At 43.3% G+C, this 20,323-nt stretch overlaps 1 protein-coding gene across 1 annotated transcript in view; it reads right to left on the minus strand.

The window, feature by feature from the left end:
• Positions 1-18,440: 18,440 nt before the first annotated feature.
• Positions 18,441-20,323, minus strand: part of LOC147747978 (uncharacterized) — a 108,404-nt gene continuing 106,521 nt past the window's right edge. The window contains exon 5 of the mRNA XM_086957484.1: positions 18,441-19,359. Coding sequence (XP_086813610.1) covers positions 18,668-19,359 — 692 coding nt within the window. The 3' untranslated portion in view covers positions 18,441-18,667. The remainder of the gene's footprint in view (positions 19,360-20,323) is intronic.

Here is a 20,323-nt window from a genome sequence, read left to right on the forward strand (position 1 = left end):
ACCAGTCATAATATGTGGTGACTTCAATATAAATCTTCCACATAACTGGTCAACTAAGGACGATTGGCAATATCGGGGCTGAAAACCAAGAATCTTTAGAGCTATTAAGCAGTTATGTATCACTCATGGGTTGGTAGATGGGTGGCAGACATCGAGTAATAATCCTAATGATCCTGGCTATACTTTTTACTCTAATCCTCACCAGACACATGCCCGGCTAGATTATTTTTTAATCTCCAACTCATTAAGATCGGTACTAAAACTAGAAAAGCTACCTCGTATCTTTTCGGATCATAACCCCCTGGTATGTACAGTTGATACAGCTTCTTTAATACAGAAACAACAAGGCTGGACATTTGATAGATCTTTGCTATTTGAGAATGAATACTGCAATCACATGAGAAGATGGATACTTGAGTTCCTAGCAATAAACAAAGGAAGTACAACGGTAAATTTTGTATGGGATGCCCTAAAAGCAGGAATTAGGGGAGAAACCATACAATATTCCTCTAGGATTAACAAACAAGCTAGAGAAGCTCTAAATCTGTTACAGGACGAATTAAAGAGGGTGGAAGAAGATCTTATAAGGGCGACAAGGGGCCCCTCCAATAAAGAGGAAATAGATAAAATCCAGCAACAGGTTGCAATAGCCAGAGCATCAATCACAAACGAATACACTATTAAGGCAGTAAAAAAAGCTACAGCCCATCGCGAAAAAATGTATGAAGTTAGCGAAACAATGGGGCAGCAGTTAGCTATACAGATGAGACAGCAGACCGCACAGAATGTCATACTCGAGATCGATGACCCGACAGAAGGTAGGATAACCGACTCAGGGAAGATCAGAGAAGCATTCTGGCGCTTTTACAGTGCACTATATACAGAGGAGGGAGAAATAGACCTAGACATGACTACCGAATATCTAGAAGCAGATACCTGCAAACAACTAAACGCAGAAGATCAAGAAAGACTAGAAGACCCCCCCACTCTTGATGAATTAATAAAAACAATGAAGGATCTCTCCCGGGGGAAAGCAGCGGGATTAGATGCTATTCCATTAGAATTTTATATAGCATTTCAGGACTCACTCCAAGAAATATTGTTAGATATATGCCTACATGTGTTTGGAGGAGGACAGCCTCCAAATTCATGGTCGAGGGCAAAAATCGTGATATTTCCAAAAAAAAACAAACCCCCGGATCAGATGGGCTCCTACCGTCCTATCACCCTAATAAATGCAGACTCAAAAATTTACTCTAAACTTCTGGCTAATCGCATGTCAATAATTATTCATAAATTCATATCCAACATCCAACATGGCTTTATCCCCGGGAGAGAAACTACAAATCATATACGGCGGGTAATCAGCCTTTTTGACAGTACTCAAGTAGCAGGAGACCCGATGGCACTAATATTACTCGATGCCGAAAAGGCTTTTGACAGGGTCTCCTGGCAGTTCCTCTGGCAGGCCATGTCCCGGGTGGGATTTAAACAGGTTTTTATACAGGCAATCCAAAAGTTATATAACAACCCACGGGCCATGGTAATGGTTAACGGCTGCCTTTCTAAAGAATTGATAATTACGAGAGGAACTAGGCAGGGATGTCCTTGTTCCCCATTGTTGTTCGCCATTTATATCGATCCGTTTATTCGCAGACTAGAAGGCAGCAGGAACATAGCCCCTATATCGACACAAGGCTATCTAACAAAAACCCTTGCTTATGCCGATGACATCGCCATCGCTACGTCCAATCCAAACTTGGCTATGCCTACTATCGAGTCAGAGGCCAAAATATTCGGAAAATTTTCAGGGTATGCTCTGAACCAGGGGAAAACGCAGATTATTATTAATAATAACTGTTATGACGGACTCGCGTATAACAGAATCTGCTACCTACCTAGGGGTGACCATCACATCTGATTTAGAAAAACTTGTCGATTTAAACCTGAAACCCGCATCGAATAAAATGCAGAAAGATCTCCTCCGTATTAATAATTTACACCTCTCATTGATTGGAAGGGTCAATGCATTAAAAATGGTCTATTTTCCAAAGCTACTGTATTTATTTAGAGCCATTAATCTTGAAATTTCAGACCGTTGGTTTAAGACAATGGAGCGTATCTTTACAAACTTTATTTGGTCATACAAACAACCCCGCCGCTCATACAGATTGCTGACGCTCCCCAAAGAAAGAGGAGGTCTAGCACTCCCAAATCTTAGAACATACTATTGGGCAACAGTCCTTCTATACAATCAGGAACTCTTCCACCTGGAGGGGATAGAGGTAGGGGAAGTTAACGAGACTCCATCAATTCACCAGATAATACTGGGGGATAAGAGTACAGGCTATCTGTGGAGATATCTATTCGATAGCTATCACAAAAAAGTGAGATTAAAAACGCTTATAGGAGCGTTTAAGGTATGGAAATCTGTGAAGAAGATGGCAGGTTTAGGTCGTTTATCTTACTACACACCAACTCAAAACAATCCCTCTCTACCGGAAATCTTCAAAGATAGCTGCATTAACAGGTGGAATGTGCTTGGGATCACTCATTTGGGATGCTTTTTCTCCTCAGAGGGGCTACACTCCTTTGGAACCTTGAGGGATAAGTTTCATCTGGAATGGAAAGACTTCTTTAAGTATCTCCAGATTAGAGACTTTTTGTTAAGACATACAATGGGAGAGGGTATTATCCGCAAAATAGACATAGCTGATATGTTAAGCCACTCACAGAAAAAATTCAAGATCGGGGAGATTTATTCTCTATTACTGAAATATTTTGTGGATGATATTCCAAAAATCACCCAGAAGTGGCAAAGTAAAATTCCAATTTCCTCTGAGGAATTTGAACACTCGTATAGGTTATCTCAAGCGATCCTTATGTCTACTAAACTTCAAACCCAATTTTATAAAATATGTTTTTTTATGTATTATACCCCGGACAAAATATCTAAATGGGGTAGTGGGAGAGGTACATGTTGTTTTCGGTGCAATTTACAAAATGCGGACTGTATTCATATCTTTTCTGCTTGTCCCGTTTTAACTCCTCTTAAAACAAATATTGCACGTTTTCTGACTCTGATCCTCGGAATAACGATTAATTTATTAGATGAAACCGTAGTTCTAGGTGTTACAAACCCTGCTAACCACAAAGCTGGTTGCGAATTGATTTTTATTTCGATGGCCGTAATGAGAATATGTATACCCTCGGCTTGGCTAGATCCTATCGCCCCATCATATCAACAATGGTTTGCAAGATTGTTAGCAATTTTTAATTTAGAGATGGCGATCTACAAAAACAAAGGCAGGAAGAGTCAGATTAAAGGACAAAAAATGTGGTCTCCATTAATAGAATGGTCTAAAATGCAATGATATATATAGCAATAACCAGTATGTTCTGCTTAAGCCGCTATTCAACTTTGCAATCTCACGAAATTGAATGTTAAATGCATTAATTTAACATATAAATTTTCCTTTTCAATATTGTTTTGTATAGCTTCTAATGATTTTTTTATTTATTTTTTGACCAATTTCTTGCTTTCTGATCTGCTCGACCGGGGAGGGAGGGGCGGGGTCTGTGTTATTTGTTGTAAAAAATAAAAATAAAATAAAAATAATAATAAAAAAGAGGTGGTTCCGGAGCAGGAAAGGGGTTAGGGATGTCATTTCCATTACTTCCTGATTTCCAAAAAGGACTGGCGGTTAAGACCGACCTTGGACCTCAGGGTTTTGAATTTTTACCTCAGGCACGAAAAGTTCAAGATGTTGACCGCTCAGGTTCTTTTGGCGCTGCAACAGGAAGACTGGGTGGTGTTAATTGACTTACAGGATGCATATTTCCACATTCCTATTCTGAAGTCGCATCGGAAGTAACTCAGCAGGGAAATTCAATACAAAGACATGTCAAGCATTAAAATTTGTACAGCCAACGTAGGTGGCTTGAATGATGCGAGAAAACATCAAAGGGTGGATCATTTTTCTAAATGTAATAACATTGATATTTTTTGTATACAGGAGACCCACCTCCTTGGGTAAAAAGAAATCTGATGAAGTTTTGGGGGTTTGAAATCCTAGCTTGCTCATCTCAAACGTCAACAATCAGAGGTGTGGCTATTTTAGCTAAACCCTTTGTAGGGGGAGCTAAACGTCACAAGGCTGATAGCGCAGGAAGATGGGTGATAGTGGAACTTAATTTAGGCTACACATTATGTGTGATATACGGCTCAAATCAGGATGATCCTGACATTTTTGACTTTTTGGAAGGGGAACTAGCTAATTGGCCAATGCCCATAATGGTTTGTGGGGATTTAAATATCTCAGTAGATTGGAATAAATCAGCTGACTATTCTGGGCGGAAACCTAAAGTATTCCGAGCTCTCGATTCTCTTATGAAGTCACATGGACTCAAGGATGTGTTGGCGGTAAAGGAACCCTTAGATCCAGGTTACACCTATTTTTCTAGCCCCAATCTGAGATATACAAAACTAGACTACTTTTTGATTTCCTCCACGGAGTTGAATAAGGTGCGAATCAAGAAACTCCCAAAGTCAATTTCAGACCATAATCCTCTAGTGTTGTATTATGATATGCCTAAAATGGAAAGGAAACAAACTAGCTGGTCTTTTGAGAGAAAACTATTGTTAGATACCAGATTTGTGGAACATCTTAAAAAATGGGCTGTGGAGTTGTATGATACTAACAGATATAGCACGTCTCGGAAACGCGTGTGGGATGCCTTTAAGGCCTCTTTACGGGGAGAGACGATAATCTGCTCTGCTAGGCTCAGGAAAGATGATAAGAGAGAGATCGAGAAGCTTATAGATATGTTAGTGGTAGCTGAAGAACAGCATATTAAGGATATAGGCCAGGGACAGGAGGGACAGGAGAGTTTAAAAAGAATAACTGTTATTACAGCTGACCTGCAGAAAATAGTTATTCAGAAAGCAACCAGCGAGTACCGGTGTCTAAAGCAAGACGATATGAAACAGGGGAACAGGCAGGTAGGGCACTGGCACTGCAGATAAGGCAAGAGAGAACTAAGAACTTAGTCTCCCTTATACAGGACGAAGACAAGAAGTATACGAAGCCCAAAGACATTTTAAGGGTCTTTCAGAATTTTTATCAAAAGTTGTATAATGAAGAGGGTGATATTGGTGAGCAGGTCTCAGATCCTGGTTATGCGGATGGTGGTCCGGGTCTAGATGTACAGTCCAGAGAAGAGCTTGACAGAGACCTAGATATGCTGGAATTAACAAAGGCCCTACAGGAATTAGCCGCAGGTAAGGCAGCAGGCCCTGACGGAATCCCCCTCGAGGTCTATAAATGTTTAGAAAAGGAGATCGCCCCAATTTTACTTGATCTATTTAATGGGAACCTGTGGTCAGGTATAATACCCGAGTCCTGGAAGGAGACTAACATTGTTATCTTCCATAAGAAGGGGAAACCTAAGGAACTACCGGGGTCTTACCGCCCAATATCGTTAATTAATGCGGACACAAAATTATATTCTAAGGTCTGGGCTGGCAGGTTGTGGGGGATCATTGGCCGCATCGTTTCCCCATGGCAGCATGGGTTTATACCTGGGAGAGGCACTACGGAACATACTAGAAGAGCAATAGCGTTATTTGATGCCCATGGTGCCACGGGGGGGGGGGGGAGATGGCCATGATCCTCCTCGATGCAGAGAAAGCCTTCGACCGAGTGGTCTGGGACTTTCTCTGGGGCATTCTGGCCGGTAGAGGCTTTGGTAACATCTTCCTGAGGGCAATTAAGGCTATGTACCTTGACCCGGTGGCTCGTGTTATAGTTATTGGCGAAAGGTCTGATAAAATAGTGATTAAGAGAGGGACGCGCCAGGGTTGCCCTTGCTCCCCGATTTTGTTTTCCCTATATATAGATCCTTTTATACAAAAAAATTTAGCCTCTTGTCAAATTAATCCTGTAGTGTTTAATGGCTTCACTACAAAATTGCTTGCCTATGCCGACCACTTGGCGATAACTACGTCTGACCCACACCAAGCAATGCCTGCATTGGTACAACTGGCTAACGAATTTGGGCTTTGTTCTGGCTATCGGTTAAATGAGGGGAAACGCAGATTATATGTACCAAAAATATTGTGAAGACAGATGATAGATTTGTAAACTCAGCCGTATATCTTGGGGTCAGAATTAATGCTGCAGTTGAGAAGATGGTTGGAGAGAATTACCTTCCCCTCATTAATTCAATCGAAAAAGATCTGAAAAGAATTGACGTGTTACACTTATCTTTGATTGGTAGAGTGAATGTTTTAAAAATTACCATGTTCCCCAAAGTTTTATATTTGTTTAGGGCTATCCCACTGTTGCTAGAGGAAAGTGTGCTGAGGAAAATCGAATCCACATTCGTTAAGTTTGTTTGGCAGTTTGGTAAAATCAGACGCTCAATTAGTCATATGTCACTACCTTGGGATAGGGGAGGCCTGGCTATGCCGAACCTTAGATTATATCATCTGGTATGCCTCCTCACACAACTGAACATACTGATTCAATCGGATCCCCTACCATCTGAAGGTCAAACTGAGAGTCAGGACCCTCCCTCTATTTTCGAGCTATTATTGGGGAGGAAGGCCTATGGGTTACTGCAGTGTGAGGTGGACCGAAGGTACTATAGGAAGGCAAGGTATAAGATTATTGAAGGGGTCTGGGGAACCTGGAAAGCTATTAGTAAAATTATGAAGATCCCCAAAATAAACGCCAATACAAACCTCTGGAAATCTATCCTATTTCCACATTTGGGCCAAAGCGCGTACTGTACAGTATGGAGAGAGCATGGGATAAGATGCCTGGGTGATATCATGACAGGCGGTGCTGTCCTTAGCTTTGATGAGATACAGAAGAAATATGGGATCCCCGGTAGTCACTGGATTTTATATGGACAAATTGCTCAAACACTATTGACATATAGACCAAAGATTTTGCTACCCCCAGATAGTCAATTGGTTGAATATTTAAAAAAAAGGGGGAAAGAAGATAGGTACAGCCTACAATCTCTCGCTGCCAGGCCTCCCAGATGATCTGGAGAAAACAGAGGCCACATGGGCACAAAAATTGGGGGATCCAGATGTTGATATAGACCTAGCCCTAATCTTAAGTAAGAAAGTATTTCGAGCATCAAATTTGAGGTCTCAACACTATAAGACTGTTTAACCTCTACTATACCCCGGCAAAATTGTATGGGTGGGGACTTAGAGAAGACGATAAATGCTCTAAATGCAATACAGGTCCGGCAGATCTACTGCATATGTTTTATCACTGTCCTACCTTGGTTTTAATACGTAGTGAGATAACTCTGTTTTTGGAGGGGCTGCTAGGTATTAACATCAACCTATCCCCTACCCTGGTTCTCACAGGGACAGACAATAAACATAATGTTGGGAGAGATACCCAAGCGTTATTGTTCATTGCAGTAGCGGTATTACGAATCCTTATCTCTGATGAGTGGAAGGATACCATCGCTCCCACGTTTCATATGTGGCTGTCCAGATTGCTAGGTATGCATAATTTAGAGGCATGTCTATATGAATTTAAGGGGAGGATAGCCCGAGAATTTGGTAGGAATATTTGGGCGCCACTGAAGAAATGGAGGAACTAACAAAAAGACAAGTTTTATGAATACATTATTTATGAGTGTTTTAAGCTGATCAATGTTTTTATATTAGAAATATGAATTTTCCATGAGCTACGAATGTATTTATATTGTTATCGAATTATGCCGACTAATTTATTGCACATTCTGAATTTTATATCTTTAGAATGTATAAATTGAATATGTATTGGATCTTAATGGAATTACACCTTATTTCTCAATAAAAAAATAAAATTAATAAATAAAAAAAAAGGAAGTATCTCCGGTTTACAGTTGGGTCGCAACATTACCAGTTTGCAGTCCTCCCGTTCGGTCTCACTTCCGCACCACAGGTCTTCACAAAGGTGATGGCGGTGGTGGCAGAACATCTCAGAAGGTCAGGGATTTCTGTTTTCCTGTATCTGGACGAATGGCTGCTCAAAGCAAAGTCACCAGATATGGTGTTGCGTCACTTGCAGGCAATGAAGCGAATGTTGCTCAACTTGGGTTTCTCAATAAATGTGCCCAAATCTCACCTGGTGCCTTCTGAGCGCAGCCTGTTCATAGGGGCAGTACTGGACACTACTGTATGCCGAGTTTTTCCGCCACCGCAGTGGATTCTTGACATTCAGGAGATGATTCCTTTGTTTCACGATGGAGCCGTTGTTCCAGTCCTGAAGGTCCTATGCCTGCTTGGTCTGTTCCCTTCCTGCATTCTGTTGGTCAGCCATGTACGCTGGCACATGAGGGCGCTCCAGTGATGCCTCCGCAGGCAGTGGTATCGGCACAATGGAGATATCGGGGAGAAGGTCAGAATCTACAGAGACACTGCAGCGGAGCTGACTTGGAGTGAGCAGGGCAACCTGTCTCAAGGAAAACCCTTTCATCCTCCTCCATCGGTGGCCACAGTGATCACGGATGCCTCCACTCTAGGATGCGTTGCTCATCTAAGGGATCAAAGGTCTTTGGTCTCTAGAGGAAAGGTTGATTCACATCAACCTTTTAGAATTGCGAGCAATATGTCTGGCTCTCAAGGCCTTCCTTCCCTGCCTTCGCCGTCAGTCGGTACAAGTCCTGACAAACAAACAGGGAGGGTTAGAGTTGTATCGTCTCTGCTGAGACTCTACTGCTCTGGTCCTGAGCTCAGGGCCATCAGATTTGTGTGATGGCAAATCATCTGGTAGGGGTGCTAAATGTGCATGCAGACAGTCTCAGTCGGCATTATTCGGCCGATCACGCGTGGCAGCTTCATTCGGAGGTGGTCCAGCACATCTTCAGGATGTGGGGTGTTCAGCGGGTGGACCTTTTTTCCACTCGGGAGAACGCGCACTGCCCGTTGTTCTGCCTTCAGTATCCGATGCAAGGAGAGTTGGGGGACGTGTTTCAATTGGATTGGAGTTCGCAACTCCTTTATGCGTTTTTCCCGTACCCTTCATTCCTTGGGTACTGAGGAAGATTCGCCAAGACCGAATCCAAGTCATATTGATCACTCCGGATTGGCCAAGGAGGGTGTGGTACACAGATTTAGTTCACCTCTCATCGCACCCTCCCCTCCATCTCCCTTTCAGGGCAGACCTCCTCTCGCAGTCACAGGTTCTACACCCCCACCTCCAAAGCTTGCACCTTCATGTCTGGCGATTGAACGGGGCAACCCGAGTTCTTTCTCTCTCCCACCGGATGTGGTGGATGTTATTTTATTGTCCAGGAGACACTCCATCAAATCTATTTATTCCTCTAGGTGGTCCGAGTTTGTGAAATGGTGTGGAGAGAAGTCTGTTGATCCTTTGAAAGCCCACTTATCTGACATTCTAGGATTTTCACATTCCTTGGCCCAGCAGGGTTGTGCCGTTTAGCTGACAACACCTTTTTCTCAGAAGCTCAACAGCACTTTGTGTCAACTGTGGGCTTTGAATTGTCATTCTACATTCAGTCCGACCTTAGCTCCCACTTCTTCCTCTGTCCACCTCTGCTTGGGAACTATGCAGTTTTGGGAGCTTCCTTATAGCAATGCTTCTTTCTTTTGATTATAGATGAGTGTCCTTCCCCAAAAGAATTCTGGAGACAGATTGCTTCATCTAAGTTTGCCTCTTTCTGCCATGACACTGTTTAACTTGGATGTTTTTACCCCTTTCCCGTGTCCCCAACCCAGAGGGGGGAGTCTTTGATGCTCACACAATTTGATATAACACTTGAAAATCTGTCTTTTGGTAAATTCACTTGGATCTTCCCCTGCTGCTGTCTAGGGTCCTTACTCTTGCGTTGTTACTCTACCCACTTCCGCTGCGAAAGGTACCTAAAGTCTGTTCTTGACAAGCTGGGGTTTCTTTTCCATATCGGTGATGGCCATAGGCTGACTTTTACCAACACAAGTTTTACATAGAGCTGCCTCCTTCTCATGTCTGTATCAAAAATTAACAGAATAGTGCTCACTGGACTAGCTGTAGATGAACAGACAATGGTCAACCACACAGGTTGTCCCCCATCTTCTTCGTTGTTATTATGACCTTTTCCAAGAGCTGATGTTGGTGTTGTATGGTGCTTAGTACACAGAAGGGTTTCCTCTACTAGCATGGGCAGTTGAGAGGGAGATGGCAGGGGCTGGAATTTTGACAGTGCGGAACCTGTACTACTCTGGTGACTATTCACAAAATTTGCTGATTCGTATGTGGCTAGGTTCAAACTGGAATGGCATGGGGAGCAAAAAACGATGGATTCAGGTCCAGATCTCTGTACTGGTGTGAATGTATGACATTGTTCTGCATTCTGTCCATCAATTGTTCTTTTTGTAGATATCAAGGACAGGCCCCCCTCGCACCAACCCAGTGGTAGCAGCTTTAGACCTAGTGGAATGGGCTCTGCGACGTTTTGGAGTCTGCTTCTTATACTGTGCACATTGGACCTCAATGCAGAAGACTATCCACCTTGACAAGGTTCACTTCGGCACACGCTTCCCTGTCTTTGCTTCATAGATCCCTTCAAAAAGTAGATCATCTACACAATGGTCCTTGGTATGATCAATGTACAAAATCAAGGCCGTTTGGGGGTCCAATCAATGGAGGTCTTCTCCAATATCAAGGGGGCCAGGGGGAGGAATGAATGTTAGTAGATTAGTTTATTGCCCAACGTGGAAAGGAGTTATAATTTAAGATGGTTAGAAGACCACCCAAGCATTAACATGGTGTCAGTGTGACAGTCTCCAAATTCAGGAGATGCAGCGAGCAGCTATGGATAGGCACCAAAAGCATACATATGAGGTATGTTAAGACCAAGTTAAGGTCCCTCTGGGGCATCATAAATGGCTTGGAAGGGAACATGTGTCAAACGTTTAATAAATCTCATGACAATAGAGTAGACAAACAAGGAAGTCTGACAAACAAGGAAGTCTGACAAACCTAGAGTGGAAAGGGCAGACAAATTACCTTTTACAATGTCCACTGCAAGCCCTTGCTGGGCTAAAGACAAAAAAACACAAGGACATCCACAAATTGGCCCTAGGCATAAATAGATTTTGTGGAGGGAAGTTTACCGGCAAGGATGACATCTACCACTTTAGGTGGCACATCAAAAGAGTTAATTGTTGTTACTCAACCTCCAAGCATGGAGTTGTAAGTTGCATAGATCGAGTGGAGGATCCTACACCCTGCTGTTGGGACAAAAGATCCTCCTGAAGTGGTAGCCTGATCAGAGAAAAGAAGCTTATGCACAGGATATCGGTGTACCACACCAACATGACTCAATGTAAAACCACCAGGATGAATTGGACCCATTCTCGATTTTCGTCAGACGTTGAGGCAGGAGAGGTAGTACCAGGAAGGATAACAGGAATTCTCTGTCACATTTCAGCTGGCATACATCTCATAATGAGTGTTCTGGGAGCAGAAACTCGAACACACAAAATTGTTGACATAGTGTACTCTCAACAGAGCCAGATCTCTCCTCATCAGTATAAGACGCACTGCACCAACTCAGGGATGTAGACACCACTCATTACCTGCCAGACTACATCTGCTGAGTTAGTCCACTCTGGCACTCAGGGACCCGGCAAGGTGGCTGGTGACCAGGAAGATGTCTTGGTGGTTAAACCAGATCCCAAGATGCAAAGCCTTTTGGCACAAGATTCAGGCCCTACAACACCCTTGCTGCAGTACTACATAGCAATGGTGGTGTTCGTGAGGCACTCACCTCCCCTTGATGGGACGACGGGAAGTCCTTCAGGGTCAGATGAATGGCCCATAGCTCCAAAAAGTTGATGTGGAACTGGCCCTCTACTGGAGACCAGCGGTCCAACAGCAATGCATCAGTCATCACTCTTAGTTCTGGGAATGGAAAGGAAAGTTGCCTGCTGCAGGACAGATTGTGCCCAGTCAGCCATCACTGCAGATATTGAGGCATCTCCTACGACACCTGGATGGTGAATATTCGCCTTGAAGCCGAGCCCACTGTGATTTCAAGTTCCACTATAGGGCTCGGAAATACCACCTAGCACAGTTAAGAAGGAAGATGCACAATGCTCAGAGACTAAGAACGCTCAGAGTCACCCTCAACTTGAACCAGATTCATGCCTGAATTATCTGTATCATAGCTTGAATGTCCCGGATTCGTTGCCATGGAGGAAAAGCATTGAACTCCACTATGTCCAGGATTGCCCACTAAATTAAAGCATCTGTGATAGAATTAGGTGGGGTTTTGTCTTGTTTATGACAAACCTGGGGCCATATTATCAAGAAAGGGCGATACATTATCGCTGCTTTTATCGGCAGGAAACTGCTGCTAAAGGCGCAATAATGGGCTTGATAATATGCCCTTGTGAATTCCCCTAGAAGCCCAGGTTAACACCAGAACCTGGGCTTCTTTGGGAATTCACAAGGGCATATTATCAAGCCCATTATCGCTGCTTTAGCGGCAGTTTACTGCCGATAAAAGCGGCGATAATGTATCGCCCTTTCATGATAATATGGCCCCTAGTTCTTAAATTGGGATAAAAAAAGGTGTATGCGAGTCTATAAAAGGGGCATGCTTACAGAACCATAACTGGGCAGCCTTTTTTAAAGCAATGTGGTCTATCTTCTTAAGGGTGCAGCTTAAACATGTTAATTAAAATCATATGCTTCACACAGCATGCCATCTGACTGGTATTTAGGTTCAGCTTAAGGAGTTTTCTGTTATTGCATTCAGATATGCCACACAACAAACGTATATATGTAAAACAAGCAAGACCTATCAGCTTTGCCAGTGCTTGTTAGCAGATTCAGATAAATGAATAACAACGATTGTGTTGTGAATAACTAGTATTGAAAATGTTTCAATTCAGCAAATACGAGAATGGGGATTAAACATGACTAAGGTCTGTAAAATGGGTAGTGGCCTTCAAAATGTCTCTATCATTTCAGTTCTGCCCTTCATGGTACTTTCTTCTGACGTTTCTCACCCCGTAAGACACTTAGACCGCATTCTTACCCACATCTTTCTGAAATCCTCTATCTGCATATCTCACACTTCATCTCGTTATTCTTCAGCACTGTCTTTTCACTCTCTCCTTCTGCACTGCCTTTTATATCCTCTACGTAGTCACCCCTTCAACTCAAAAGCAATCCCCTTGCTTGTAAACAATGCATTTTTATTTCCTTTGGCACTGACATATTTACACAGCTGTGTACCTCCTTGACACACTTTCCGACATACAGTTGGCACATTGCTCTGCGCGCCCTGAGAGGCCATGGATTGGATGTGCATGTAGTCTGCACTTCTTTATGACCAACTGACAGGCAATATAAGAAACTCGCACTGACTTCAGCCTCAACTTCAGAGCTCTCAATCGCATGCGGTCGTTAATACCCATTCACAACCTGAACTTACTCAGACACCTAGTGGAGACTCATTTGAAAGTGTGCTCTACACAGAAGTCATATGTTGCTTGAAAAAACCCACTGAAACATCTTGAAAAAGGCAAGTAATTCTACGGAATGCAAGATGAAATAAAGCATGTGAAATGCAATGAGGGACTGCATCACGGCCAAGGAGCACATTATAGATTTTTACAGTCATCGCTGAGATTTTGTGCCATGAATATAGATCCCAATAGGCAGGACCCAATCTACTCAAAGCTGTTGATAAACCTCAATGATGTGAACAGTCTTCAGCACCCTGTCTTCGAGGTATTGGAATATACGAACTCCAGAGATGGGAAGCAACCATCAGAGGTGTGTTGGTGAGGCTGAAGGGGAACACTGCAAACTGAAAATGTTGCTGGCCCATCTTGAACCGAAGGTAATGCCTGTGGGACTGCTTGACAGATATATGAAAATAGTCCATGGACACCATCCAGTCTTGCGGCTCCAAAGGAGCAAGGATCTCAGCTAATGTGAGCATTTTGAGGTTGCACTTCCGCAGGAAGACTTTCAGGGGTTGAAGGTCCAGGACAGGCCTGAATCTTGCCGCCTTTTTTGGAAGTAGGGAAAATAAGAAGCCGGTCTTTCTCTGAGTCCGGTACAGTATCCACGGTACTCTTACAGAGCAACAAGCGTATTTCCCTTAGTAGACACTCGCCCGAAATTTGCTCTCGTGTGGTAGCAATACTGGGTGTTTAGGACCCAAACTTCGTGCATAGCCTTTTTGAATAATTTGCAAGATACATTTGTCGGAGGTGATGGATCGCCAACCAAGGACTAAGTGCTGGTACCTGCTTTGTGACTCTCAGAGAAAACTAACACGGTTTGGTAGGCACTGTAGCAGGGAAAGAGAAATTGGAGAAGTGGTACCCCTGCTGGCCTACGCACTGGTGGCTGGATGCGCGTCTGTGGCCCCGAAAGAACTGGGCTTTCTGTTGCATCACAGGCAGAGAAGGCTGTCTCTGATTACATGCTAGTCATCTAGAGTAGCCCTAATTTTTCCAGAACTGGTGCAGACAATGATTTGCAGGGGTCAGCAGCCTCAAGCAAAGGGCGGTATCACTGTTGTTTTTATATGTTCTTAAGTGGAGTCTACCTTCTTTCCGAAGAAGCAAGACCCATCAACGCTCATACCTATGAGTGATACCTGTACATAGCCAGAGCATGTGATGGACCTCACCCAGGCATGTCTACAGAGGACAGCCCTTGTCACCGTCTGCACTGCCAATGCAATCCGTGGTATTCAAACCGACGCAGATAACATACTTGGCTGTGTACTGCTCATCATGCATTGTTAGAGCCAGAGTGGTACTAACATCCTCTGGCACTGCGGAAAAGATCTTACTGGCCATGTTTCAAAAGGCATGTTTGTATCAGCGCAGATAGAATATGATCACGTATCACAGAGCCAGGCTGACAACAGAAAATATAAGTTTGCCAAAGGGCGCAATTCTTTTGATGAATTCTCCATTCATAGGATTGGTCAGAAATTAATTGAGGTTCAACTTACTGGTCGAGGCCTGTACAAGGAGACTCTGGAATTGAGTGCTTCGTGAGACAATCCGGGACACCAGGCGTGGGCCTATGCTATCAAGTCACCTGCCGGTTAACAGGCAGGCAAGAACTTGGTTTTGACCAGTTAGCTATTAGGGTATCTTTGAGGGCATCACTAAATGGGAGTAAAGACTCAGATGCTGCTGGCACGGGTTGCAGATTTTTATGTCAAAACATGTGTCTTAGTCTCAGCGAAGGTAGTGTAATTCAAGTAACCTGGCTGACTTTTAAATCACCACTGCGAGCGAGGCACTTTTTTCTGTTGGTGACCTATGGGGCGAAAAAAGCTCTGTCTCATTGGAGGTGTCAAATCCACTTCCGTTCTGTAAACCTGTATCAAGTTTACTGCAGTTCTGTATACGGCATCATCAGTAATAAGAAGGGAGCAAGCCATCCTGCCCACCACCATCTTCATCATCATCATCAATGTCCTGGGGTACTCCGTGGTATGGCACAGAAACAGAGCCAAAGCCAAAACGATGATGATGTCTTTGCAAATAGCTGCGATGTGGTAGAGGCATAGATTTAGAGTCAAGAGCATGACAACTGGTTGCGCTATATATAATTTTATAGTGCAACATCGGTCAAGGTAAAGCCACTGTCAATATGGGATCCAACTTGGATATCGGCACAAGGTCATTCTCTAGCATTGGCGGGCTTGGGATCAGAATTGGGGTGGTGGGAACCAGTGTTGATACCTGGGCCTGAGTGGAAATCTGTTCAAAAGTTTGTATGGGCCCGGTAATGTGGAGTAAGGGAACAGTGTCAGGAAGGAACCCGCCTGTGGTAATCCAAATGATACCCCGGTGATTCTGTGCGGACTAACTATGGAATTAGTTCTGTGCTGATGACCTCGTTGGAGTGAGCCTACCATCATGAGGCTCTTCCACGTTCTCTTTGGATTCAGAGTTGTGGTATTGGGTTGAGACCCGCTTTTTTTGGTTGCTTGTGGTTGGACTGTGACTCAATTGAAGATTTCAAGCAGGAAGTGGAATATTCGCCGGAACAGTCTTGTCACCAGGTCTATGAATTGCAGCAGGATCTGCGCATACTGCTATGTGTTCAGCAATGTGTAACTTCGACCCCCACTGTTGAACCACCATTGGGTGCATTTATCACAAGATGTAGAGTACTGCAAAAAGCCCAGGCACCATAGGCACACCTCGTGTGGGTCTGTGACTGAAATCTGCTTCCTGCATTTGCGGCACAGCTTCAATCCTGTTGTGTTAGTTGGGTGCATCGTTAGTTGGAAGACCGACAAAGTCTGAAGTGGAGCACCATATTGGCATTGGAAGGCGTGGAAAGAAAGAACAGATGTCACCATTCAGAAGTGGCACTTATATGCAGCTCTTCTCCATCACTTCCGCAGAGGTATGGAGTCAGGGCAGAGCCGCACAACACCTAATAGCTGCATGCAGGAGCACTGCTACAAAATTCCCTGGATCCAATCTGGCGTCTGTGGGCTCTAAGGTGAGGAATGTATGGTTAAAAGGACCAATCCAAAACCCACATTTTCAACCAAACAAGTCCTGAAAAGGAATAATCCAGGCGCTCAGTAGCACAGCAGGCTTAGGCCCAACAGGCAAGCATCCAATGCCCTACTTAAAGACATTCAATTCTTGGACCAAAGGAAGGGCCCCTTGAGTACTGCAAACAGAATATGCACCAAAACTATGCACTGACACATTAACCTTGGCGACTCATTACTTTAAGCATGTGAATAAAAAAAAAGAACTGCAGAAATGTGACCCGAACCACCAACACTAACATTATGAGCAACCCTTTATCCCGTTCACAATGTTAATCTCTCAAACAGCGCAGGAAACAATTCAGTCATGCTTAGAGCACTATACAGTAGGTAAACATAAATAATCAACATGCCTATGATCTTAGACATATCCGTTTCATTATTTTTAACTCCTATGCAAATTTGTAGATCCTATAATTTGGCTAGATGTGTGCTGTATTTTGTGATCCTATTCACCTCTCCTACCACCTATTCACATATTTTCTCATTTTTTCTATCCATCACGCATGAAGCTAATCAAAAATTTCAGCCTAAGCACCCAATTTATATACTGGCGGGAAGGAAACTCCATTGCGGCAGTGACCGAGTTTCCCTGTCTGCCAACATAGTGGTTTGCCAACCTAATTTAATTTCTGACGGACTTTAAGTTTGGCCATGGAGGAGACTAGTTCGTTTTCACCGCCCACGAGTTTGCACGCCCAATTTAGATGGGTGGACATTTAGCGACTTTTTTTCTGTTCATTCCAGCAAGGCACAACCTGGCGGTAAGGTACTAAATGCTCCGCCCGCCATTGAAGAAGGTGAGGGAAGGAAGCATTAATTACTTTCTTTACAAAAAGAAAATCCTGTTTCAGGATTTTCTTTTTGTAAAGAAATATTAATTACTCTGTGTCCTGCTGGAGGCCCCGTAGTACAGAGTAAAATGGATTGACAGGAACCGCTGTGATGGCAGTTCCTGGCAATGCTTTTATGAATGACCCCCCACTTTCTTGTCATTTATAAATAAGGCAGGCATCCTCTCCACCATATGGACAGAGTAATTTATACTGCCCCCATGGTGGTACGGTGGGCTGCCCGCTGCGATTTAAACCAGGCCCTAAGTCTGTAACATTGGTTAGCTCTCTGCTATGCCATGCTCCGAAGAAACCTTGTGGTAGTGTGCAGCGCTTTTGCAAACCTCTTAAATATAATTCTTTTTTAAAACAACGAATTTGTGGCTTCCACCATCCATAGGACTCTCCTTGCCTCCAATCAAAATCTTGACTTTAGTAGTATTGGTATGAGGCAAATGCTTTGCTCCAGTCCTAATGCTGTGTTGCGCCAACTACTTCATATTTAGAGGCTTTGCAAACTCCTCCCCATTTATGCGGGCAAACTCTGCTTCTGGCACCTAAGATAGAGTTCTGCTTCCTCATTTAGTAGCCTTCAACGCACAACATCTTCTCCTTCTCGCTAAAGCGATCAGCCTTGCCACCATTATGCTCATCATACCTCTTAGCGACACCCACCTTTTCTTACTACAGCAAAGTCGGGAGGCTCCCCAAAAAACACATCACACTCTACAAATCTTCATCCTAGAACTTAGGTGAGCACATGTCACCTAAACCCTTAGCTCTCGAAGTCTCACCTGATAGGCCCCTAGACAAATGCTGCACTCTGCTAGTCAATATCTACCTTTCATTAAGCCACCCTGAGCTCAATTCAATTTTGGGTGCTTCATACTTTTTGCATGTCTCCGATGGAATAGCCTCCTTGCCTAACTTGGAACTAAATCCTCCCTTGTTGCTTTTAAGTCAGTTTTTGTAATGTTCATATCTCTATTATCAAGACCTAGCCCAGATGACCAAAAGCACGGTGCCCAACTCTAATGAAATGATAGTGTATATATTAATCAGTCAACAATCTTATGTTTTCATACTGTCAAGGTAATCACTTGTCACAACACCTTATGCAACCACACTGCCACCAACTACCCAATGTACTGACCTTAATACTGCGTACAGTAAATATTTTAACAGTTCACACTTAAAATACAAAATAAAATACAAAACCATGGCATAAGGATCTCTCTATGACTGAACCACTATAATATTCAGTCTATTTCTAATATATGTAGCTCCATGTTTTGTTGTGCCTTGCTATGTGTTTTTTGGTGTCCTAAAAGAGTGTCCTTTCTACTGAAGCGTTTTCCACACACATTGCACGGATATGGTTTTTCCCCAGTATGCCTTTTTTGGTGCCTGTGCAAAGCTCCAAGTTGATTGAAGCTTTCTCCACATATTTCACAGTGAAAAGGTCTTTCTCCAGTATGTACTCTCTCATGCTTTATAAGACTTGATATTGATGTAAACTTTTTCCCACATACAGCGCAAGGGTGTCTTTTTACTCTGGGTGGTTGCCGACACACACGAAAGCTGATCGTTGGGTCCGTTTTTTCATTTTGTGGTTCACAATTCTGCAGTGGGCTTGATTCCAATGGAGCAATGTCATGTATTACTCTCTTGTCAGGTATATAGAATGGTTCTGATCTCTGCACGAAGGGCGTTGGCTGACATGTGTTGAAAGAAGTATGTTCAGTACTATCAATTTGCCAATGTGCAGGTGTCTCTACACTCATTTTACATTCGCTTCCATGTTGCATGTAGGTAGCAGAAATTCCTCTCTCTTGTTCAATATTGATTACATTTACTTCGCTTTTTTTGGTCGCGGATTTGCAAAGACTTCCTGCAACATGATGCTTTAAAGAAATGCCCCCTTTTCTCTTTCCATTCTTGTACCGATTACCTGCAGGTATAAAATTAAGGAACATTATAAGTTTTTAACAAGAGGAAATGTGCACAGATACAATATTTTCACATTAATCAGTGAGTACTGTCCAGCAGACCTACAACAACTGCCACGTTTCCCAAGTTCATGCGTGTTGTGCTGCTCCAGTCCAGAATTTTTCCTCTGAATTCTGGTACTTGTAGTCCTGTTTATAATGAAAAACCTGGACTGGTGCAGGACATTATGCATGGACCTGAGAAACTTGGCAGGGTTGCAGAGAGTCGGTTGCATAATACAATATGACAGATTCGGGTGCAGGTCTTGCAATCTCATGCCTGAGATCAGGGACAGAAAGGCCAATTGATGCTGTGAGGAGACACAATGAGGACACTGAATGACTGTGTGTAAGAAGATATCAGGCCTTGGTCCTGCTTGAATCGGAACAATTCAGCCCGAACAACCAGGCTAGGGCCACGATGAACGAAAAAACAAGTAAGCCTATACCAATTTTTTCCAATTTGGGCTTCATCAGTACACTGCAGCTCGAGTTCTCTGGCACGGTGAGCATGGGACCCATGCATAGGCATAACTGTTGCAATTACAGCTTCTCACTGGGAACAGCAAAAAAGTGATGTGTAGAATGTTTGAATTGGTATCAGCCACTGAGAATTACTCGGGTTAAATTCAAGTCAATCTTTTTTGCCCACCTTGCCAGAATGAAAATAGCCACATTCAAATGAGCCCTGGACCTGCTCAAACATGAACAGAATATCCCAATCTGCCAGCCCAGGTCCCAACTGAATGGGAACACAAGCCGCCATGGCGGATTAACAGTGCTATTGAATTGTGGCAAAAACAGCATCTTTTCCAGATGATTTTCGTTTTACATATGATAAACAACTTGCTTCATATCCTTACCCCAGGAGTTAAGAAACAACCAATATAGAGAAATTGTAAAGCCAAAGAAACAATACAGGAGCAG

Source organism: Lissotriton vulgaris, chromosome 1_1 (assembly GCF_964263255.1).
Source record: "Lissotriton vulgaris chromosome 1_1, aLisVul1.2, whole genome shotgun sequence".
Taxonomy (NCBI): domain Eukaryota; kingdom Metazoa; phylum Chordata; class Amphibia; order Caudata; family Salamandridae; genus Lissotriton; species Lissotriton vulgaris.